The sequence below is a fragment of the Polyodon spathula genome, chromosome 9, assembly GCF_017654505.1.
Source record: "Polyodon spathula isolate WHYD16114869_AA chromosome 9, ASM1765450v1, whole genome shotgun sequence".
Classification (NCBI taxonomy): Eukaryota; Metazoa; Chordata; class Actinopteri; order Acipenseriformes; family Polyodontidae; genus Polyodon; species Polyodon spathula.
In genome coordinates, this window is record NC_054542.1 from 25,701,052 (window position 1) to 25,726,287 (window position 25,236).

The 25,236-nt window shown below is 37.4% G+C and overlaps 1 protein-coding gene across 3 annotated transcripts; it reads left to right on the plus strand.

Moving 5' to 3' along the window:
* Nucleotides 1-790: 790 nt before the first annotated feature.
* LOC121320566 lies at nt 791-21,340 on the plus strand. 3 transcript variants are annotated; one of them, XM_041258998.1, is made up of 12 exons: nt 791-957; nt 4,069-4,891; nt 8,429-8,528; nt 9,019-9,194; nt 10,074-10,302; nt 10,628-10,745; nt 15,647-15,711; nt 16,002-16,124; nt 16,247-16,405; nt 17,070-17,244; nt 17,792-17,998; nt 20,108-21,340. In XM_041258998.1, exons 2-12 carry the CDS (start codon nt 4,109-4,111, stop codon nt 20,163-20,165), a joined length of 2,193 nt encoding a protein of 730 aa, XP_041114932.1. In that variant the 5' UTR covers nt 791-957; nt 4,069-4,108; the 3' UTR covers nt 20,166-21,340. The 3 variants fall into 3 exon arrangements, with proteins under 3 accessions (XP_041114932.1, XP_041114931.1, XP_041114933.1); XM_041258997.1 differs by having other exon boundaries at nt 792-957; nt 17,768-17,998; XM_041258999.1 differs by lacking the exons at nt 791-957; nt 4,069-4,891 and adding an exon at nt 6,572-6,836 and having other exon boundaries at nt 17,768-17,998.
* The last annotated feature ends 3,896 nt before the right edge of the window (nt 21,341-25,236 follow it).

A 25,236-nucleotide genomic window follows, 5' to 3' on the forward strand; every position in this document is an offset into this window, starting at 1 on the left:
TTCCTCTAGCCTTTAATTCATCCTCCCTGAACTCCATCACCTAACAGTAGCTCCAGATTCTTAAGATTGTTATGTTTTTGTATAAATGCTGTTTATTTATGCATCACCCTCCAGTATTTCCCTGAAAGTAGAATCAGCCAGTCTCTCTCTCTCTCTCTCTCTGGGGATTACAGATCCCCAATTGAAATCAATTTGATCTTGTTTTGCTGCTGATGGAAATTAACATGCTTTCACGTGAGTCCCAGTGGCAGATGGAAATGTGGCATTAAGTAGTACCTACTATCAGCCCTCTTAGTGTGCCTACAACTAATAGAAACAAACTGGACTCATCTCTAATAAAGTAATTGTTGCCCATTGTTAGTGTATCACAAATACATATAATATCACTTTTCACATGCAGTGATAATAGGTCTTTCACAACACACTAACACAATCAGCAAGCAAGAAATAATCAGAAGACAGGAATCAACACAACGTGGCCACAATAGTGACCTAGTTTAAACACTTAAGTCAATTTAATAGGGACTGTAACAGATCTTTGTACACTACAGTATATGAAAGTGAAATGAACTGTTCAAACTAAAGTCACTTTCCTTTCACTACAACCCAATGCACAGGCAATAACGGCTTGGTTTTGTTAAATGTTATAGATAGGAGCCAAGCCGGCAGGTCCCGGCGTGTTTGAGGGTTGATCGCCATTGTCTCTTGAGTCGCAAAGCATACACGTTTCTAAGACGTGCAAACTGTCCCAGCCACAACAAACAACAATAAACAGCTTACCCTTCAGCACGGTATTACAACAAAGTAACCAGGTAACACGGGTGTGCGTTATTTTACATGTTAAAACAGAAACTAGTTGAGGCTGGATGTCAAAGCAAGAGTAAAGTTTTTTGTTTGTTTTGGGTTTTTTTTGCAATATATGGCAATTTGCGTGATATAGATCTGGAGTGATAAAAGGTACGTTTTTTTTTTTTTTTTTTTTTTTTTTTTTAAATCTTTCTTGTATTATGTTAAAATCGTTGTATACGTGTGAAAAGATGAGATGTAATTAAAAACTTACCAAAAAAAAAAAAAAAAAAAAAAAATTCAATGTTAACTTACATAAGAGATTAATACCTTGAAACTGAAATCTTGTGAATGCAAGACGTCAGCAGAGGGGGAAAATAGGTTTATGTAGGAGTTACTGAAGTAAAGTGACCGTTACAAAACAACGCAAATAATAAACATAAAACGTTGCAAGTTGTACCATTGTCTAAACGATACATTTAAAATGTTTAGTTTACATTAATCTAATATTTGAACGTTTACTGTAATGAAAAGGGGAGCATCGCAAATCGATAAGGGTTGAGATCTCCCAATTTGTCTGTATGCGGCAGTTTGAGCAATTCCTCCTTCTCTATCCTTAAGCATAGTACTCGTGGTAGAAAAATAAATGCAATGCAAATGTAATACTGTATTTATGAAGCAGTATTACTATGATACAACAAGCCGCAGTACTGTAATAGTAAGCAACAACAAATTTAGGACTGTTTAAGGAGTTTATAGGACTGATTTTTGAGGAGTATTAAAAACAGTTGCGTTATACAAAAATGACTACAAAAGATTTAGAAGTGAGTAGTTTTTCGAGATTTACGATTATACTGTAAATACAGTATAATCGTAAATCTCGAAAAACTACTCACTTCTAAATCTTTTGTAGTCATTTTTGTATTACTTTAGTATAAATACATGTTAATTTGGAGTCATATGTTGTTTTTTTCTGACTTTATGTGAACGAAAAGACACACATTTGCCCGTTTTCCCATTGGAAATAGTGATATTTTGAAATATCACTGTCCTGGTCACAAAAGCAAAGTTTGTGGGGAATAATAGCCATTTTCTATACTTTTGAGGCATAAGCAATTAGGAAATAACACTCACTACCCAGGAACAAAAAAAACAAAACAAAACAAAACAAAAAAATGTTACACGGTGTTATTTGAGAGTGAAAAATGTTGAATAAAAAAAAAAAAAAAACTTCTTTAAAAATTTGCAGAGCAATGATGGCGGTATTATTCATTCCGGTTACATACAAGTTGTATTCCAGTCGTGTTCCGAATACACCGTATTCTGAATAGCTATTCCATGCCATGCAAACAGGATATTCCGAATACTACTGGAATACTAGTTAATGTAGACACCTTATTTGGAATACCAATATTTTAATGCTTTTGTGCATGTGTGTGACTTTTGACTATCATGTCCAGCATGCTCAATTTTAACGATATCGTCAGAAGCACGGATGCAAACACTAGGGCGATATATACCATACATAATATATCTTTTATAGGGATGTGTTACAAAATGCGAATTTAATGCAGAAAAATACGTTATATAAAATATAAATTAGGCTATAAAATATTGGCCTCACAAATAAACACAATCACAAATAGCCAGACAGTGTATTACATACGGAATAATAATTTGTAAAAGAAGATCTCATTGTCCCAGGTTCAACTTGTTTATATTATAATTATTATAATTATTATTATATAATATTAAATATTATAATAATAATAATATACATACATACATACATACATACATACATACCCGTATTTGTCGTCAGCAGCACCCGGCAGTATGTAGGATGGCCAGCCCTTCCTATTCACGAAATCCTGATAACCTTGGGATGGGTCTGGTATTGGGATGCGAGTGCCATCTATCCCTCCCACAACCTGTGGCACTCCATAAAGGGCTTCACGCCATCGAGCTACGTCATGTGTGCAACTTTGTCTTCACAGGGTACTTTTATGAGTTGATAATGTGACACACAAAGCCTTAGCAAAAACTGTACACAAATGTATGGGCTCCTTTATGGGCACCAATTGGTTTGCGACCACCCCATATTCACAGCAGCTTCCCAATTTGTATAGAACTATTGCTATCCGCATATTTAGCGGTATTGCCTCAAGTAAAACCACATTTTCGGGACAGTATCACACATTAATGAAACGAGCCGTGGCTCATTCTAAAATTTTCCTTCTAGTCGCTGTATGTGTGAACTCGGTCATGACCACTCTCTCCCACCGGTCTTTACTCCAGATTTTCATCCGTGTGGATCTCTTACTAATAAAAATATTAGCGAGGGGAATTTAAGGGATGTCAGCGCCATCGTGGCACAACTGCCGCCGTTAATTTTATAACTTCTTCTGCACGTTCTCGTTTCAGACGAAGCAATACACGAAACGTTGATAATTGTTGCTGTTTATATACGGTAAGCAGGGCACCACATAACGGAACCACAATTTCATCACAACCACAATTACAATCTATTTCTGCTGTGCACATATTACGTATTCTGCTTAGAATGAAACCTTATGTAAAACGCAGAATATGTTCCGAATAGCTGTACCAATACTCACGTGAACATAGTAGTTTTCAGAATAGCTATTCTGCATGTAAACATAGTGACTGCTACTCTAGAGCCTTGGTCTTCACCCATTTCATCTGCAGTACCAATGTCTCCAGCAGGAACCATCAGCTGTACCAGGCTGTGTTTCATCACAAACAACAGAGTGGCTGCTTTGGTTCCCCATCATTAACTTGGAGCAAGTCTGACTAGTCAAAGTGTGAGCTGTCAGAGTCCTTTGTTTGTGGTTCAGTGGTACAAACAGATTAATACATTATGATAGCACAATTAAGTGAGCATAGTGGTTGGGGAATCACATCATCATAAAGACAGAACTGTACTGGTACGTGTACCACAGGTTGAAAACCAATGCTGTGTAAATAAAAATACTTGATGTGAAAAGCACAAGGATGAGGGCAAGTGTGCTGGAGACCCCACATCTTTATCAGTGTGATAGAGTTTTTGAAAACTGCAACAATGGGGAATTGTGGAATTATTTTAAGTTTAATTCTTCAGGTTTAAATAAAAGTGGCATTTACACTTTCAAAAGAAACTAATGTTTCCAACTTTTAAAAATTTGAAATGCCACTGTATACAGTCCAGACAGGTTATCATATTAAATCTGCAGTTTTAGGTTTAAACACCCTAAAAACAATTCATACCCGTTTTACTTTCAGATATTATAAATCACCAGTCAAACAGACAGACATTCACACAATGGACTTCAACACAGAAAAGGAACATCTCACTAAAACACCAAGTATAGCTTCTGAAGATACTGACTTTTTAATGAATGAAGCTGAGCTCTGCAATGAAGCCCTGCAAGCTGCCGACCTGCCTGCAGAGGAATCCGGACAGCTCCATGTGACTGAGGACAGGAGATCCAGAGCACCACTGCAGAAAGCATTGAGCCAGGGATCCATGCTTAGCCCTGATGGCAAGGAGAAGTATTTCACAGGACGTATTGGCAGATCTTCTGAATGTCTGGCCTATCACAGCTCAGTGCACCGAACGCAGTCACTGAGTGACAAGCGTTCAAAGTCTCAGCAGTCAGTAAGTGTGCTGGGCCGCTCTCATAGTTCGAGTCACATCGCTGGAGAGAGCCGATGTGTTACCTCCGAGGGAATGGCTGGAGATGTAGTCGAGGACGTAGTTGGCGACGAGCTACTCTTGAAACCGTCTTCAAGTTTATTTCACCAGTCTAGCTCAGCCGTTGCCAGGGCAGCATCAACTGAGAAAGTGTCTTCAACAGCAGAACCTGATAATGGAACTCAGGAAGAAAGGGAAAATGAAGTTCACAAAGCTGCAACTGTTTTAGAATCAAAGACGCCCAATAGCCCTAGCTGTAGTCTAAAACTGTTGCTCAGTTCTCAGATTGAGAATGCAGCATTAAACACTTGGGAAAAAATCCAAGACTCTAAATCTCACTCAAATTCATCCCAAGTCTCCTCTGGCAGCAGCACAACAGGATCCGAGACGGGTGCTTTTGACTACTCTGAGGTAAATGTGGATTTCTCTATTTTCACACATTCTGTTGTTGTTTTTGAGTAGCTTGCATGTATTGGGGAAGGAGAGGGAGATGACATATTTTTTAAACAGATTGTAGTGCATTATTTTACAATGTTGTATCCGGTAAAACCTGCAGTTATATCAATGACATTTCACCGTGTGTAGACTCCAAAGGCTGCATGTGGTAGGCTAAGAAATTAAACTCTCTCTCTAACGGAAACTACAAAGAGTTTCCATGGAAACACTATTGAAAACAGAACTATCTTCATGCTTGTTTCTTGATCTTGGCTTGGGAGCCACAGGAAGCAGAGTACTCCAGTGCCCCCCACTGGACAGGCACTCCGAGTCCAGGTGGTGACTGCCCAGGCTGGGCCCTTGCCTTCAGGGTTCAGTTAATTAGTAACATCCAGGGCTTAGGATCAGGGGTTACACACAGGTGATTGGCTTGACAGAGGGAATGGAGGTCAGAGAACAAATGCTTAGGGTAAGGCTTACCTTAAAAGATTACTAAAGTAATATAAAAACTAAAAGTAAAAAAGATACATTCCATGCATTTTGTTTTCTCTTAAATAAATATTCCAAATAATTTTTATGCTCAGAAATTAAAAGGTCGAAAATAAACAGAATTTTGAAAAGCCTTTTTTTTTTATCTGGATGTTCATACTTTGAACTGAGTAAACAGCAGAAGACCAGATCTTATGTAAGACTCTCACACAGCCAGTAACTAAGCCTGTTCTTTTTCTGGCATGTCTGTTTGGTTAAAGTACTTATGTCTTTTATCCCAAGAAGAAAGGTGCTTTACTTAGGCAAGCTAGCTTGACAGCTGCTGCTCTGAAACAGCTACCAGTCCCTGATTTAACTGAACAAGTCTGCAGTTTAGCTAGACTGTCATTTTGACTGGACGGGAAGGTAAGATTCCCTTTCCAGCCAGTATCCATCACATAGGAAAAATTCCAATATTCCACTCCTTTAAAACCAGAAATACCAGGAGAGTTAATAATGGTATCATATACACACTTCGACCTCATTGAAAAAAGAGGCACTATAAAACAGCTACTGCCTAGATAGCTTTGCAAACATGTGACAAAAAAGTATTTACAGTCAAATCCTTTTAATATCACTTCAGTGGGATTGTGCAATAATTCAGACAATAAAACAGAGATTAATTTATCAGGACTTCACCAATAATTTGGCAAAACTAGCATTTAAAATACAGAAGATATGTTGATACAACAAATAATGCCTGCTTTGATGTGGAACACGATACTGTTTTTTTAAAACTTTTAGTGTTCTAACATTCTATCTGGATGACTTTAATACAGCTTTCTTGGACATAAACCTAATGTTATGCAATCCCAAAGTGGTATTAAATGTGGTGGAAATCGACCATAAATATAAGTGATATTAACCAGAGTGTGACAGTAACTGAAGTGATAGACAGTTCAATGTGGTGATAATAAGCAGAGGGTGACGTGAACAGGAGAGACTGTATTTGTAAAGAATATTACCAGAATCTTATGAAACACACAAGCTAATGGATTGCTTTGTAGCCTACCAGGTTTGTATGCACCGAGATGCATTCAGCCACAGCACAGCAGGGGTGTGTGTGTGGGTGTGTGTGTGCAGCGTGTGAGATGAGGATCGAGACTGTGGGGGGTTGTGATTGGAAGATGAAATGAAAAAGTGCTTGTGGAGGTAATCATGCATAAAGCCTGCCTGCCTGCCCTCCAGTCTCCAAATGACAAGTGAATTGTGAGCCACAAAGCATCTGGCGTAGTCAAAGAGCAGGGCTGAGGCTCGGTAGAGGAGCTCAAGGATCAGAGCGTCCGAATACTGAGAGCTGCTTCTGTAACAAACCAGGCATTTGGAATCACAGCCACCATTACACATGTATGCAGTGTTTAGACACGAGAGGACACGGGAGGGAACTAGCAAGGTAAAACAGAATCATCTTCTATCGGCTGTTTCTCATTTTTAATCGGTACAGATTTATAGATAGAGTGCTTTACCGATTGATAAATGTGTCTTTAGCCTGAACTGATTGGTCAATGAGCACGCAGTGTTTCATTGTCTAGATTGGAAACGACTGTCATAGCGTTGTATTTTTGCACCCTTTTGTGTTTGGAAAGACTGCTGAACAAAAAGGGTTTTGATTATGTGATTATTTTGGAGCTAGCATAACTTTGCATTGTGCCAAGCACCTTTCAGTTCTCGTTATGCAACAGGTATAGACAACAGCAATTCCAACAATGCTGCTTCTCTCAGGAGCATTTAGCAAGCCACGGTTCGCTTTTTGACAATAGTAATTGGGGAATTACAGTTCAGCCATTGCTTGATAGGGATTTTAACTAAACTGCTGCTGTCAATAAATGAAATTCGTTTATGGTACATTTTAATACTTTGTTATTTATTTGCCGAGGTGATTTATTTATTTATTTGCTCATAGAGCTTTTGTTATGCTTTTATTGGATATATCCTGTCTCTAAAAACAAAAAGAATTGAGTGTTTATACCCAAATTATATCAGTGTTTTTTTTTTTGTATGTCATTCCTGCTTTTCACCTGTAGGATGTCAGTAAAAAGAATGGTTTAGCATAGCAGTGAAGCTTGTAGCCCAACACAATGTCTTTACCAGTGAGATGCTGTTGCAATACCGACAGAGAAAATTAGGCTCTGCTTTGTGTGTGTGTGTGTGTGTGTGTGTGTGTGTGTGTGTGTGTGATAATATATATATATATATATATATATATATATATATATATATATATATATATATATATATATATATATATATATATATATAGTTTGTTTTTTGTTTAAAAAAATCTCCAGAAATTTATAGAGGTCTGTAAAGGTCTTTATTGTATGTTCAGTATAATATTATAATTATATTAATAAATAATAATAATAATAAAAAATAACAAATTAAAGAAGTTTGTTTTATTCGTGCACACAAATCTACATAGATAAATGCCATGGTTCACAGTGACCCGAAACATCTTATTTGTATACATGACCTGTGCTAAAAAAAATAAACATCTCTAAGGTTCTGTTTTTTGTGTATAAGTTCATGACCCCAACATAGGAAAAGTCATAAAATATTATACAGAAGATGAAAAGAAAAATAGCATGGAAGCTAATTGGAAACTAGTGTCGGGTCAAATAGACCTGAAACATTATAGGAGGGTTAAAGTGATTGTCACAAACAAAAGTATTTAAATTAAACTGTCGAGTACTTCCATTTGCTGTATAGGTCAGTTTCAAGCTATTCTTTCTGAATGGATGTGCACCAATATAATTTGCACCTGTTACAGCAACACACTTAGCCAAGCAGATGGACATACTGTAAATTAACTGTATGCTCACCCACGCTATGGCATTTTACACATATCCTTAGAAGACTGTGTGGCCCAGTGGTTGAAGGAAAGTGCTTTATCCAGGAGGTCCCGGTTCAAATCCCAGCTCAGCCACTGACTCACTGCATATCTTTCGGGTGAGACGTTGTTGTAAGCGACTCTGTATTCCCCAGGCTAAGAAAGCTATTGAAGAGCAAGCCAGAGGAAGAGAGAGTGAATTTGACCAGCTGACCTTTAACCCAAGTGCTCCTTCCGTACTGCAGCGACAGATAGGTATGTGCAGCAATGAAAACCAAACTGCAGGTGTGCTCTTGTTATTTGGTGGTCATCCTTGTTTTGCTATTGCTGGTGACTGATATCCCCCCTCCCCCTTCTACATTGTACAGGTACATTTCTTATTACTTTACTGATTTGTCAAAAAATCCTGGGTGTTCCAAACCCTGGTCCCAAGCGTTACAATCAGAATAACAAGAAACAGTGGCCCAAAATCACAATGGACAAGACTCACCCGTTTCCACTCGGACAATACTCTGGGAGCAACATGGTCCTACCCACACATGTTTTTTGCAGTCAGTGTAGTACTAGTGACTGTTTTGAATCATGATTTTCCAATACTTCAGCTTCTAAATCAATTTTAGTATTTGCTCAGTTCTGTGAGCCTACCGTATATGAACATAATATTTAATAAATCAGGAGGTGCTGAAAATTCTAGCCTCACCTTTTGCTGTATTTACACTTTTTTTAATGACTGTTCTCTTTAAAGTCGATTTGAAGAGTCATATCAACGATTTACAAGAGGCCAATGAGAATGCTGTCTTTGAACTAGCCAAAGCAGATGAAGAGATCTCCCAGCTAAAGGCTGATATGGCTAAACTGAAAGCTGAATATGAAGATAGTCTGCAGGACTCCCTACAAAGATGTAGCATATTCAAAGAACAGGTAATTTAAAGCTGCTTTTAGAAAATGGCATATTGCAGGTAGAACTAGAAAATGTACAGAGGATTGTAGCCTGGACTTGTGTTGTTGTTCTGTCTGTTTGAGAGCATTCAATTCACCATAATAGTTAGTGGCAGGTACCTAACATCAGTCCTACAGTTTGTCTGATGTTGCTCTCTGTGTTTTCTACAGAATCAGTTCAATTTGATATCCTTCTGACAGCACTTAATTATGAAGTGTTCTGATAGCCTGTCTAACTGTACAGCCTTCTTTTAGTGTTACCATCACTTCTTTCTTTTACCCAAGAAAGAAACAATATTTTTTTTTAAATGAGAAAAAATGCATCATACTAAAATACATAGGTAGTCCCAAACTTTCACAACTACTGTAATTACAATAGATGCATCATTTTGTATTTCTACACACCTAAAAGGCACCTCATAGGTTTCAAGTTGACATTGTAATCAAATTTCTGATCGTTTCTTTGATAAGATCATAGTGTCATACAAATGTTCGAAGAGTGCAACAGAAAAGCAATTTTGTTGTAATAAAAGCTGCATAGTCAATTGCCGATTCACTGAACTATAAAATCGGTAAAAATCGTATATTAAGTAAAACAAGAGACACTTAAAAAACTTTGATAACAACAACACGATCGCAGAACAACATTAAGACGGCAAGTTCTCGTGGGAGTTTTGAAAAATAAGTACAAGGATGGGGAACTGAAATGCTTTGTTCTGATTTTTGTTGGCTTTAGTTTGTATTCTTTTTTTTGCACTAGCGATGAACAAGAATAACAATGTTTGCCATCTCTTTGAAATGCTGGTTCACAGGTCAGTAGAATAACAATGTTTGCCATCTCTTTGAAATGCGGGTTCACAGGTCAGTAGAAAATTTGGAGAGCCACTCAGTCCTGTCAGTCATGAGAACGGCTTGGACCTAAAAGGAGAGGTCTATCAGCTACGCAGCGAGTCACGGAAACTCAGAGAGGCCAATCACAGGCTGAACGAGGAGAACCACTGGCTGCAGGAGGAGCTGTGGGATATAAAGAGACAGCACGAACGACTGCTGAGAACCATACTTAATGGTGCAACTGACAGTGTAGAGAGAGGTAGGACAAACAATACATTGACGCATGTATTCCCTTTCTTATACAAGATATTACTGAAACCAAATGCACCGGCATCCCTTTGCAAGCTGTGTTTATAGCTAGTTTAAAAGATCTCTGCGTGAATAATTTGAACACCCCTTACCTTTGAAAAACCTGCACCAACAAAGGTAGCCAGTGTAAACAATTTAAGACTGTGGATGGAAAAATGTAATATAGGTAATGTTTGATATGTTTGTAACATTGCAATTCAAACTAGAAAAAAAAAGTTTGACCTCTCAAACCTCAAATAGATAAGTTTCTAAGTCATTCATCTTGTTATTTCAAGGGGACTATTCTTCACTAGCTCAAACAATTGAACACAACACAGAGCATAACGGGAAAGTGGACAGAGTGACAAGCCTGCAGTCAGAGTCTGAGAGACTGCCATCATCAGCACAATGCAGGTAATGTCTCCCAGTCCAACTCACAATCTACTGGTACACAGAGCATCACTTCATATTACTTTGTGTAGATGGATGTATCCATCTAAAACAGGGTTCATCAGTTGTGACTCTATTATATAAATAATGTATTCACCTGTTTATGCAACAAGCGTAATGATGCACTGTATGTGAGGATGTTCATCACCTACATCTACAGTACAGCGGTGATAACATGTTGCCATTGATCAACTGTCTACTTCCTGAACAGAACAACTAAAACCAACAAAAAAAAAAAACTAAATCTACTAATGAATTTAGTGCAGCTCTCCTTCCAATCTAACATGTAATGTATTGGCACCTTGGGGTCCCCGAGTGGTAGGGAGGTAAAGCCGGCAGGGACTGTTTCTCCTCATTGCTCTACAGCGAACCCTGCTGGCGGGGCACCCAGTGAGCTCAAAAGCAGACACCTGCAGTGCTGGCCTTTGTCCTCCAGAGGTCGGTAACTCGGCGACATCCACTCTGAAGTTCATGGGTGAAAAAGGAAGCTGGCTTGGTCATGGGATCGGAGGACACCCACTGAATCTTCGGGTCTCCTGAGCCATGTGGGGAATTGCTGTGGTGAGGAGAAAAGCGATTGGGCATTTCAAATCAGGATAACAAATTATAAATTGGACACAATATAAAAAAATAAGAGGCAGCAGCACTGGCACCCTGTTTAGTATACTATAAATCAAGGTAACAGACTGAGGGCAAGCATTCAGTAAACACGTTTTAATAAAGCAAAATACACAATTTCTAGTAATTTAACAAATAATTTTACCAAAAAAACAAAACAAACTTATTTAATTAAGTATTTGTGCATGACAAAAGTATTGGCACCCCTGCTTTAGTATTTCACGTGTCCTCTTTTTGCTTTTATTATGGCTTTCAGACATTTGTGATAATTCTATTTTACATCTTGTTGGTGAATTCTGGGCCCATTCTGTTTTGCATATTTCTTTCAGCTCAGACAGATTTTTTCAGGTCAGTCCAATGCATTTCTATTGGATTAAGGGCTGGTGATAGCAAAGGCCATTCCAGAACTTTTATCTCAGTTTTCTGCAGGAATTCCAGAGTATTTTTGTACTTTGTAGAATGTTTTGATCAGTAGCGTCTGATGTCCAAAAAGAATGGGGAGGCAGAGGGCTAGGGGTCCCCTTAAGCCCCCAGCAGCAGAAGAGTCTTATTTTTGTATTTAACATTTTACCCTAATTCAGCTGTAAACACATTTTCTCCCCTAGCCAGCAGAGAAAAGAAAACAGTAGCCCACCATAGTTTATTCTACTTACTGTTACCCACTGTCAGCGTATGTTTAAAAATGCACCGTTTACAAAATGAATTCGTCACTTTAACATACAATCAAGCACATCAAATCGAACCTATGGAAATGACTACCACCTTTCACACTTGAGCCTAATCGCTGAAAAAAAAAAAAAAAAAAAAAAGTTTGATTTTTGGACCTGAAGACATATGGACTGGGTGTAAGCTGCCGTATGGTTATTGCTCTGAAGAAGAGACAGCAATAAGAATGTGGACTCACCCTATAATAACGAGCAATGGGAAACCCTAGGGTAGTAGCAGCGTCTTGTGCAAGAGCTGAAATATACTGTATATGTGTATATATCTCAAATTGTGTTATTGGCAACAAAAACATTGTTTAAATACAAAATTAGAAGTTCAGATAGGCTGCCAAACGCAATTATTTCGATGCATCCTGATTTTTTTTTTAATGAACAATACAGTTGGCAGGAAGACTGTGCCAATGTAGATGTAACATAAGATAACACAGACAGTAACACCATTGACATAAAGCCGTTTAAGTTTAATTTTCTGTAAATACAATACCACTTACCTGTGTATGCGATGGAGTGTAATTAGCCCTTGTAAACAACCCTTTAAATTTGCTAAACGTAAATAAATGTTTAACAAAATTGTCTACATTGAAATGAATGAATCCATCTATGTCCTTCTAAACCGCGTGTATTTCCGTTCACTTTAGTCAGTATTAGCATCCAAGGTCATCAATGTGTGAAGGCACACGTCCTCTAAAACTGGCAAAAGATGAGATGCATTTTTTTTTTCTTTTTTAAATGGCTTTACTCAGCCAGCTGAAGAAATGGGAAAATATGTTTGGCTAAGACATGGCAATCATAATTACAGAGGAGACGAGCGCATCTGTCTGTCTCCTCCAACATACATTGTGCACAAGTTGGATCGAACAGCTGCCTCCGCGTTAAAGCTATGTATTTATTGTTATATTATATGCAAATAAATAAATGCTCATTTATTTAAAAATGTTTGAGTAGGAAAAGGTTTTGATCCAGTCCCTGAACTGCTGAAACACCCTTATATTTTGATCGAATCATATTATGATGTTTTTTCTCCAAACATCTATTTTTGGGGAAGAGTTATATTATAGTCTCATTGGATCAGAGAATTTTGTTGAAGAATGCTTCAGTTTCTTGGCAAATTTTAGACAGTTTGTTTTATGAATTTTCTTTAGAAGTAGCTTGCAGTGAGCCTCTTCTATTATGCATGATGCTTAAATCTTTAAGTCCCTGGCCATTAATCTTCTGACAATTCTCCTATTTTCAAGCGTTTCAGTTGAATTTGTTCTGTGGTACTTCTTGATTACTGCTCCGATTTTGGATTTTGGTAGTCCATATTTCCTTGATACTGTTCTGTAGCCATTTCCTTTGAGAAAAGCACTTGTAGCAAACTACAACAAACAATAATCCAAGCACCCAACTCCTTTGTCTTGACCATCATCTGCTGTGTTGCCAAAATGTTGTTCTTCAACAGATGTTGGGAATAATAACCTCCTGTTCTGGCTGTTGACTTTATAATGCAGCCTAATCACTGTGAAATGGTTTTCAATATATACATTGCCTATAGAAAGTCTATACCCCCTTTCAAAATTTCCACCTTTTGTTGCCTTCTAGCCTGGAATTAAAATACATTAAAATAGTGTTTTATCCTACCCCATGGTTTCCAAGTGAAAAAAATATTCTAGAAATTTGTAGAAAATGAATTAAAAATAAAAACTGAAGTAGCTTGGTTGGATAAGTGTCCATCCCCCTTGTAATAGCAATCCTAAAATTAGCTCAGGTGTAACCAATTGCCTTCAAAAATCACACACCAAGTTAAGTGGCCTCTACTTGTGTTAAAGTGTAGTGATTCACATGATTTCAGGATAAATTCAGCAGTTCCTTTAGGTTCCCTCTGCTGGGTAGTGCATTTCAAAGCAAAGACTCAACCATGAGCACTCAGGCGCTTTCCAAAGAACTCCAGGACAAAGTTGTTGAAACGCACAGATCAGGGGATGGGTATAAAAAAATATCAAAGGCCTTGAATATCCCTTGGAGCACGGTCAAGACGATTATTAAGAAGTGGAAGGTGTATGGCACCACCAAGACCCTGCCCAGATCAGGCCGTCCCTCCAAACTAGATGACTGAGCAAGGAGGAGACTCATCAGAGAGGCTACCAAGAGGCCAATGGCAACTTTGCAAGAGCTTCAGGCTTTTATGTCCAACACTGGTCAAAATGTGCATGAGACAGTAATATCCCAAGCACTCCACAAATCTGGCCTGTATGGTAGGGTGGCAAGAAGACTTATCCAATTATGATCTTTCAGTTTTGTATGTTTAATATAAAATTTTTCTTCTCAATAAAAAGAAGTGTGGAGTATGGTGTGTAGATAAGTGGAAAAAAATCCTTATTTAATGGATGAAACTCTGAGGCACTGACACAACAAAATGTGAAAAAAAGTGTGTGTGTGTATATATATATATATATATATATATATATATATATATATATATATATATATATATATATACATACACACACACACACACACACACACACACACACACACATATATGCATACATACATACACATACACACAAAGTACTGTGCAAAAATTTTAGGCAGGTGTGAAAAAATGCTGTAAAGTAAGAATGCTTTCAAAAATAGACATGTTAATAGTTTATATTTATCAATTAACTAAATGCAAAGTGAGTGAACAGAAGAAAAATCTAAATCAAATCCATATTTGGTGTGACCACCCTTTGACTTCAAAACAGTATCAATTCTTCTAGGTACACTTGCACAAAGTCAGGGATTGGCCCCAAATTTATTCTGCAGCATGACAACGATCCCAAACATACAGCGAAAGTCATTAAGAACTATCTTCAACGTAAAGAAGAACAAGGAGTCCTGGAAGTGATGGTATGGCCCCCACAGAGCCCTGATCTCAACATCATCGAGTCTGTCTGGGATTACATGAAGAGAGAGAAGCAACTGAGGCTGCCTAAATCCACAGAAGAGCTGTGGTTAGTTCTCCAAGATGTTAGGGCCAACCTACCTGCTGAGTTCCTTCAAAAACTGTGCAAGTGTACCTAGAAGAATTGATGCTGTTTTGAAGGCAAAGGGTGGTCACACCAAATATTGATTTGATGTAGATTTTTCTTCTGTTCACTTACTTTGCATTTTGTTAATTGATAAATATAAACTATTGACATGTCTATTTTTGAAAGCATTCTTACTTTACAGCATTTTTCACACCTGCCTAAAACTTTTACACAGTACTGTGTATGTGTGTGTGTGTGTGTGTGTGTGTGTATATTATATATATATATATATATATATATTACATGTTAAGATGAAAATACTTTTATCATGAACATATATTTGAAATTACTTATGTGCTTTTTTTTTTTTTTTTTTTTTTTTTTTAAATAAAGATTGTTTGTTTAAGTACCAGAAAGTTTATTGAATAATCTTATATTAAGTGTAGGGGCCAGTACTTTTGTCTGCAATGATAATACTGCAATATTAAGCATATTACATTTTAGAATTCTTTCTTCTGTGATGCAACAGGTATGGAAATGTAAAATCAGAACGCAACAATGGACTGGCTGAGAATGAACTGCTATCCTGGGAAGGTAAGACTACATGTACAGCATATTATAAATGACTGTGGGTGATATTCAGGGCTACTTCTATTATTCTTTTGTTGTGTTCTATTTTATTAATTTCCTTGCTGCCCGAAAATCTACCAGATCTCTATGCAAATGAATAGCTGCTGCAGTCTGCAACATGTCCAGCAGAGGGCATCAAAAGAAGAGACATTTAGGCGTTAGGTTTCAGTCCATCACCAATAAAAATAAAAATAACACAACCCCACAGATTGAGTTAAAAAATAACCAAGTACATTTTTAAAATTTATTTTTAGAGAGAGAAAAGGAACGTGCACAACACAACAGCTCCCCTCTTTCACTGGACAGTGATGGCACAGACTTTCTGCTAGTGGGCTTCAACAAAAGGAACTTTTCCTCCAAACATGTGGCTTTTAAAGGTACACATAAAAAAAAAAAATGAAAAGCTGTGTAGAGATACTCACGCTCCTCATTTTACAGGTTGTGCTGGACGATGGCATGTCTCTTTTCATCCTTTATTTTCTGTTTGTAATGTCTGTAGATGTCCTGAAGAAGCAGATCTCTCAGACTGAGAACGGGGCTCTGGGGGATGCCCCCACTGAGCTACACCCGTTATCCTCCACCCGTCTTCACAGCCCGGGCAAGGAAAGCAGGCCACAACCCCTGCGGCTGGGTCGTCCTGCCCAAGAGACACTGCCAGGTAATCCAAGCAAAGGGGCAACAACTACTGAGAATCAAAGGAGCGAAATCTGGAACCGTTTTGTACATTTTTTGTAAGTTTTTAACCCTGGATGTTGGAACGATAAATCAATAACATCACAGTAACAGATACTCCACGTTACACACAATATGTAGTGTACACTTAATATATCATTTATAGGTTATCATGATGCTCGTCAGTATCACCACATTATTTAATACATACAACTTCAAAGAAGCACAAACATCAATTGAGTGTTTAGACTGTGGCTAGGAAATAACATAGCCATATTGCACTAACCATTTCCCTACTTGTAGCATATTTCCAGGTGTCTGATAAGGACCCTATCAAACTGCACTGCAGGCTAATGCACAGTACTAAACAAGGACCATAGCAGCCCAGCAAGCACAATAGTACCTTATCATATATCTACCACAGTGTTACTGTATCAAGATAACTAGGCAGGAATTGTTATACATCTATTGTCTTGTCATTACTGCTAATGCAGGGGTCTGCTAGAGTTTTGCCAGGGTAATACACAGTACATATATCTTATCATATAAAGGGGAACATGCCCCACTCCAGAGAAGAAAAGTAATTACCTACCCTGGCTATGATTAGGCAGTAATTGGACGTCTGAAGCTTCTTTTCTAATCTCTTTCAGGAGGCCTGCAGGATGATTCAGATGAACTGAGTGATGACAACTTGTCTTCCATTAGTCAGATCACCAATGGCCTTCATTCTCCAGTCCATGGCAGCGCCAGCACAACTGCGAGTAAAACTGCCATTGCACATGCCCCTACACCCTGTGGCAGCCAAGCTGTCCTTGGCCAAAGACGGTAAGCTAAAAGAACCAATTGTGATGAAACTTAGTATGGGCATTCCCTGCAATAAGTTCAATCCGGGGAAAAGATCGCTAACTACTCTTGCATTGAGTTCTTGTGTCTGATTGGTTGTTCTAATCAATGCATTCTCCTCAGAAACACTGGTCCAGATTTAATTAAACATATAATGGACACTTGTTCAAACAAGTTTTTTCAAACACTGTAGCTCATGCATTCCAATAAACCTCCCTTCATCAGTACTGCCCTTATCCAAACTGGGTCCATTCCCCCCCACCCCCAGCATCTACTCCAGGTGGTGTAAACTCAAGTATGCATGTCCCTAGATCAATTCCTATCAAAAGAGTACTACTGTACTGACATCTGTTTGGCTAGTCTATTGAAGGCTATATAACCAACATTTTAGGAAACTTTGCATGGCAACATATTATAAGGTACTATTTTATTCTACATATTGTGGATGTTGGTCAGGATTACTGTTAATGACTATAGAAACAGAAGCTATTTGCGTGTGCGTCAGATCCCCTGTGCTGGTTCTGCCCAGACGGCCCTTTGCACCGCGCAGCTTTACGGATTTGAGGGTTGGGAGCCTGGTCAAATTCTCCCGGCCTGGAGGGAAGATCAGCAAAGGAACCGTCAAGTATCTGGGAAATCTCCCGGGGAGGCAGGAGATCTACCTGGGAGTGGAGCTGGAGGGCAATGAAGTGGGGAAGCATGATGGGACCTTTGAGGGGATCCGCTGTTTCCTGTGGTGAGTGAGTGACTTATCTGTCTGTCTCGTGCATGCGTGCGTGCAAATAAAACATTTCTAATGTTATTATTCTACAATGAAGATATTGCCTTATTACCAAACTCCCCTCACCTTCACCCTGTATTCGGGAATGCCTGTATTATGTAGTTTTCTCCCTCATGTACATATATAGGCCTACTGTATATATACACAAAACAATGTTTTAAATTAAACATGTGTCCTAACATTATATAGTATATTATTATTTACATTATTATATACACATGTGTAATATGTAATTTATATAGATATAAATGATAAACAAGCCCAGTAAGTCAGCAATATTGTTAATATCCCATACATCTATCCCACATTGTATTTTGAATTTTGTTGATTTACAGGTTTATTTTATATCAATGAAATAAACATTTAAAAAAAAAAAAATCTATGCATTACTGCATCTTTCGATCTGGCTGTATTGCTATGATTCTGCAAGAACAGAAATAACCAGTGAAACAGAACCTCATAATGACACATTGGCCTTACAAATTACAGTAGGAAAGGGGTTATTCGTTCCAGTTCACATTTGATATTTTGGCTCTCTCTGGCCACATACCTGGGTCGTATGACTAAAACAAGTCACTCATAACATTTTGGAGATGGACTTTCGCGGAGTTGTCTTCTTTTTCCCCGCGGTGAGCAACTGACAGATTTCAACAGAGATAAAGCTCCCGGACTGCTGGACCTGCTGTTAAATTCTTCTTGTGCAGGGTCGTCATTTTTGGCTTGATTTGCAGGAGTTAAAAACTTAAGAAGCTGCTTATTACTCAGTTCTGATGATTTTTTTCTTTGTGATTTTGAGCCAGATTCATGCCGATACATTTTGAAAAGCTGTTAACCTGCAATAATACCTGACCTTTAGTGCCGTGTGTGTGATGAGTGACACATAGGAGAGGTCTGTATCACGCACTGTAGCAAACCTGTTCTGAATATGTGGACCATACGCGAGGTCTGCATCGCGCACTGTAGCAAACCTGTTCTGTGTATGTGACGACGTGTACACAAGGTGTGTATCGCGCACTGTAGCAAACCTGGTCTGCACAAACTATTATTATCAATGTTCAGCATAACATTTTTTTTTTAAGTGAACAAAAACATCAGTGAACAAATATTGTCAGAACTTCAACTTCCCCCCGACGCCATCACTGTAAATGTGTGTGTGTTTGATGCAAGTTATATATACTATTTTTTATTAACACATATTTACAAAATACATTTCACATTTTAACCTCAAATCAACTTACCAATGTTTCAAACAATACAATGTCCCAGTCCTGTGTGTGCAGTGCTTATCTTCAGAACTGATAAACTTTCATTAGTTGCTTCCACAGTGGGTCATCTTTTCTGTTTACTGGTTTTCTTATCTAGTGTGGCTAGCTCAAAACATGAATCTATGTGACCTTTGAGGTCACATAACAATAATAATAATAATAATAATAATAATAATAATACCCTGTGATACATTAAATAAAAACACAGATCTCATGCAATGCACCGACACCACTTTTGTGGTAGTCCAATATGAAAAACTCTAGTTATTGTCATTTGTCTTACCACCACCCTGAACATTTAATATTACATTTTTACAATATTTACATGTGTGTTACAATAAAAACATCCTGCACTATTTTTTTTTTATTTTACCACATTGCCAATGACATACCCACACTAGAAGGATGAATAAAGACCTAGTCTGTCCCAAAAACACAAATGTGAAAATTCTCTCTACTGGGGGTTGAGTTTTTTCAAAATGTAAAGCTTTTTTTTAATTTTTTTTTTTTAATAAAGATAGATAGATAGATAGATGACTACACACTGAAGTATAGTACAGTACAATTTACTATCAACACGGCCTGACCAGATTTGTGAATTAGTTATAAATGTATTTTCACTAAGTGGCCTCAATGTTTCTGATGAGTGTTTTCATTACATTTTATTGAAATAAAAAGGTTTTACGGTCAGTTGATTGTTTTTCCTGCAGTTCACACATTTCAACTTGTTTTCACTTGAAATCAAGAGTCTCCTCTCACTCATACAATTTAATATTTGCTGTTTTTCATTTCATTACAGCAAACCCAACAAAGGAGTCTTTGTGAGCTTCAGCAAAGTGATTATGGCTTGGGAATGAAGACATTCAGAGACTGCAGTGGCCGATCACTGAAGGGCTCATACTGTTCTGCTCTACTGGATAGATACTTCGTCTAGAGGTTGTTCAAGTCCTTCATAAATTACAGTAATCGATGCTGGTCCACATACAAAATGTATAAGGCTGTTTTTTTTGTCACCAGATGGATGAGCTAAATAAATTTATAAAAAAAAAAATACACTAGCTCTCAATTTATAAAAACACATGGTGGTGGATACCTCTTGTTTTCCTTTTGACTGCTGTTTTGCAATCGCTATACTGTGAATAAAAGTTTGATTTGGGGGGGTGGGGGGCGAATACATGACCCTGCAGCAAAGGAGCAGTGCTTTAGGGTTTGTTTTCCATAAGGGAAGGTAAACAGAGGCTATTCCACTATTTATTGTATTGCTTATAACAAAACAAAAGCTTTACAAACAACTACAAATGTCAACAGAACAAAGTGATTTATATTGAAATTGAAAATCGTAAGCCCTAATTATTGTTATTTGATGTACCGGTATCCTGTGACAATGATAGGTAATTCAAATCTTTAAATGGATGCAAGAAAACTCATTTTGCAGCTTCAACTTGATCACCCCTGTTGATTTATTGCAGAATTATATGGAGTAAAAATGTGACAAAGAATATATTAATTGTGTCTAATTGTAAATGTGAAACAATTTTATGTCAAATTTTACTTGGTTAAATTTACACTTTGAAACACACCAATTAGCATTTCTGACATTGGATTTTAAATATATATGTTAACATTTTATACTGTAATCGATCGTTTTTAAAGATCTCCTTTTTCTGATTGCTACATGGTCAATATATCTGTACTGTATTGTGTAAAAGAATGTAATGTTAAATGTGGTGTCTCTAATTAATATACTTTTCAGATTTGAGATCAATTATTGGGTGTTGTATTTGTGTGAAGGAATGAACTAGTTTTGTAAGGCTTATATATTAAAATGAGTGAAATACTTGAAAAAGATGATTAAGGGGGCTTTTGTGAACAAATACAAACATACCTGGGAACACTGAAAATATGAAGTTGGCATCACAAATAGTTTAGAGATATTAGCAGTTGTAGTAGCGGTGTTAGCAGAATTACAGTGGCTCTCAAAAGTATTCACCCCCCTTGGACTTTTCCACATTTTATTGTGTTACAACATGGAATCAAAATGGATTTAAAATTAGGAGTTTTTGGCACTGATCAACACAAAAAAGCCCATAATGTCAAAGTGAAAAATAAAATCTACAAATTGTTCTACATTAATTGCAAATACAAAACAGAAAATAATTGATTGCATAAATATTCACCCCCTTTGCTATGACACACCTAAATAAGCTCTGGTGCAACCAATCGTCTTTAGAAGTCACATAATTAGTTGAATGGAGTCCACCTGTGTAAAATTAAGGTGTTTCACATGAATTCAGGTTAAATACACCTGTCTCTGGGAGGTCTCATGGTTGGTTAGTACATGTCCTAACAAAAACTACATCATGAAGATGAAGGAACATTCAAAGCAAATCCGGAATAAGGTTCTTCAAAAGCACCAATTGGGTAGGATATAAGAACATTTCCAAGGCATTGAATATCCCCCAGAGCACAGTAAAGTCCATTAATAAGAAATGGCACAACAGTGAATCTGTCTAGAACAGGCTGTCCTCAAAAACTGAGTATCCGGGCGAGAAGGGTACTAGTTAGGGAGGCCCCCAAGAGGCCTATGGCAACTCTAAAGGAGTTACAGTCTACCATGGCTGAGCTGGGAGACATTGTGCATACCAACAATAGCCCGGGTGCTTCACAAAACTGGCCTTTATGGGAGAGCGGCAAAAAGAAAGTCATTGTTGAATAAAACTTGCATCAAATCTTGACTAGTTTGCCAGAAGGCATGTTGGAGTCTCTTAGGCCAAGTGGAAGAAGATTCTATGGTCTGAAGAGACCAAAATAGAGCTTTTTGACCTCAATGCGAAGCGCTATGTTTGGCGCAAGCCTAACACCGCACATCATCCTGAGAATGCCATCCCTACCCGTGAAGCATGGTGGTGACAGCATCATGCTATGGGGATGCTTCTCTGCGTCAGGGCCTGGAAAGCTTGTGAAGATAGAGGGCAAAATGGATGCAGCAAAGTACAGAGAAATCCCGGAGGAAAACCTGCTGAAGTCTGCAAGAGACCTGGGACGTGGGAGAAGATTCATCTTCCAGCAGGACAATGACCCCAACCTTTTGAGAGCCACTGTACTAAATAAGCTCCTCTCATAAGGAACCTTCTATACACCAACACCAGTGTTCAACTAATAAAAATGAATGGGTGCTTTTCCTTATTATATTTCACTCCATAGAAATAAATTGTAGTGCCTCTAGAGCAACAATCAAAAGCATTATCATATATCACATTTATCATATCTTGCACTTCAATTTCTCATAACATTATGAAAAAGACTGGCAATTAAGCTTAGTTTTACCAACCTTTTATTCTGCTAATTCACTGCACATTAATCTTAGCAACAATAATGAAATCTTACCTCTTGTAAAGGTTGCAGTTCAAATCTAAAATTACACAGTCTTTTAATTATACTGAATCGAAAAATACACGTGATACACTGTGTAACTTTATTACAGTAATGTTAATTATATATTACAGTATTTACAAATCAATTGAACAGGTTGTACACCTGAGTTTTCCCACAAGGGGGACGAGAGTTTATAGGTACACTGCAGGTGTAACACATGTAAAAGGTCTACCAATAGAGCAGCGAATGTGCAAGAAGCACACAGATGATCAATTAGTGGTGTAGCCAAATGAATGCAGCAGGTTCAAGTAAAGCTGAATAATTAAACACACTGCACTACAGTCCATGAAGTGAATGCTAAAATCAAAGGTTCTACAGTTGAACATCTCTCTCATTTTCACTTTATTGAGGAAAATAACATGACCACAGGAGTATTTCTACTTACTGAAAGTACCACAAATGCATTGCCTTTGCTGCCTTTGTACAATTCAATGTCTTGCAAAAATGGAATTTACAGTTTAACTGTGACACAGAAAAAAGCATTAAAAAAAGAAAGAAAAAAGCAGAAGAGTAACATTCTCACAGTAAACTACACCTAGTGAAATTATCATTCTTGGGTGTAATTAAATAAGACAAACAGTTGCATGGCATAAAACACGGAACCTATTTGAAGAGTCAGTTTGAATCATACCTACAGTAAGTGCAGAAAATGAACAACTGGACAGGTTAGAAAAAGCGCAGTTTCCCCTCTTCTAGGTTTCCTTCTTGTTTTGACCAAACCCATCAAAGAATGTAAAGCTCACTCATAAATAGCAGAAACCATCTAATTGACATTCCAGGAACTACTTTATAAAAAGAGCAGCAGAACTTTAAAATGCAACTCATTCTACTGTATATGTATTATTATGCTTAGTAATGGAAGTCAATATTGAAGATCTGCTGCCGTTTAGTTTATTAAAAAGGTCAGGAGAGTTCTGGGCTGAACCCAAGAGTTGTTTGTTCCATAACACACCCAACAGTGCTTGCAAGACAGTCCCTAATCAAATGTTACAATCACATACGGTTTTGGTTCTTTACATTATTAGACACCCATTCATAAAAATATATATATTTTTAAATTCCTTCATAACAAACTGAGACGCACAAAAAATGGATCACACTCATCTTCGTTGTCACTGATAATACATATTTTCTTCAGGGTGTTCTCTTTTTGAGCAGCCAGTTTTGAAGATGTTTTTGCAAGCCCCAGTTTAAATAGTTAACAGCGTCAAAAGGGCATAAGGTTTTTCTGTTTTTATCTTTTTATGTGTTGCTTCTATATTAGGATTTCATAACATTCCCCTATACTTGGACAGCAAGTATCCAGTCGTGGAATGCAAGAGAACGTCTCATTCCAGAACAAAGGCGACAGCATCACTGGACACAATGAAAAAGACTGAAGGCAACAGGTCTGAGCTGAAGTAAGATGGATTCAGACTATTCTATAGGGAAACTTGATCATGTTTCTGAATACTGGAGACCCACTCATAAAACTGTAAAAAAAAAAAAAAAAAAAAAAAACACTGACATTTGAAAAAATAAATAAATAAATAATAAAAAAAAATTGAGAATAGATTCTATTACAACCGTGTCAGTAGTCTGTATTTCACAGTGGATTTCATGTATCCACAAGACAAAGACATCATAAACAAAACAGCGAATGACATCTCAAGTTTACAAGTTCATGACGTTGTATACACTGTTTGTTTTCCTCAATAAAGCCTTTGCTGTAAAATGATTGGAATAGGAATCTGAATTGATCAAAAGGGAATTGGGATTAGAAATAGAATTGGAATTGAAAAAATTGAGTTGACCCCAACTCTGTAGCCTTGCATAAATAGATCCATTGCTTTCCATTCTATAGTATGCTACTATATAACAATTAAATAATAAATCAATCATATTAAAATACACACATATACATTTTTTATATTTAAAACAAAACAAAACAAAAAAGCACACCATACAGTAGGTTAGGGTTATCGGATCACGGTGCAATCCATGCAAGGAACTATTGGCAATTTCATATACATATTTGTACCCTGAGCAAAAGAAAAAAAAAAAAACCCAAAACACACACCACCAAAAGAGATCACAAAGCATCCTTAATGCCACTGATAAATAACAATGTAACCCCTCTTCTTAGACACACATAGAGTAACATGTACACTCAGAAGTGTCTGATTGCAGATTGCATCTCCCAACATAATCAAGTCCAATTTACACACAGCGGCAAGTACAATAATACCATTCAAATTTTTTTTTTTTTTTTTTTTTTTTTTAATAAAAATTTTAGAGTAACCAATCCCTTTTTTTTTTTTTTTTTTTTTTTTTTTTTTTTAATTCCCCCCCCAATTTTGCATGTCCAATTATGTTTTTCTCCTCACCACAGCGGGTCCCCACACAGCACAGACGTTCTGAGGGCATGTAAGCGTCCTCCAACCTCACAAGCCTAAAGCCAGAATTTGCTTTACACTGAGCAATCCAGAGCAGAGGTGGGCAGGCTACCGATCC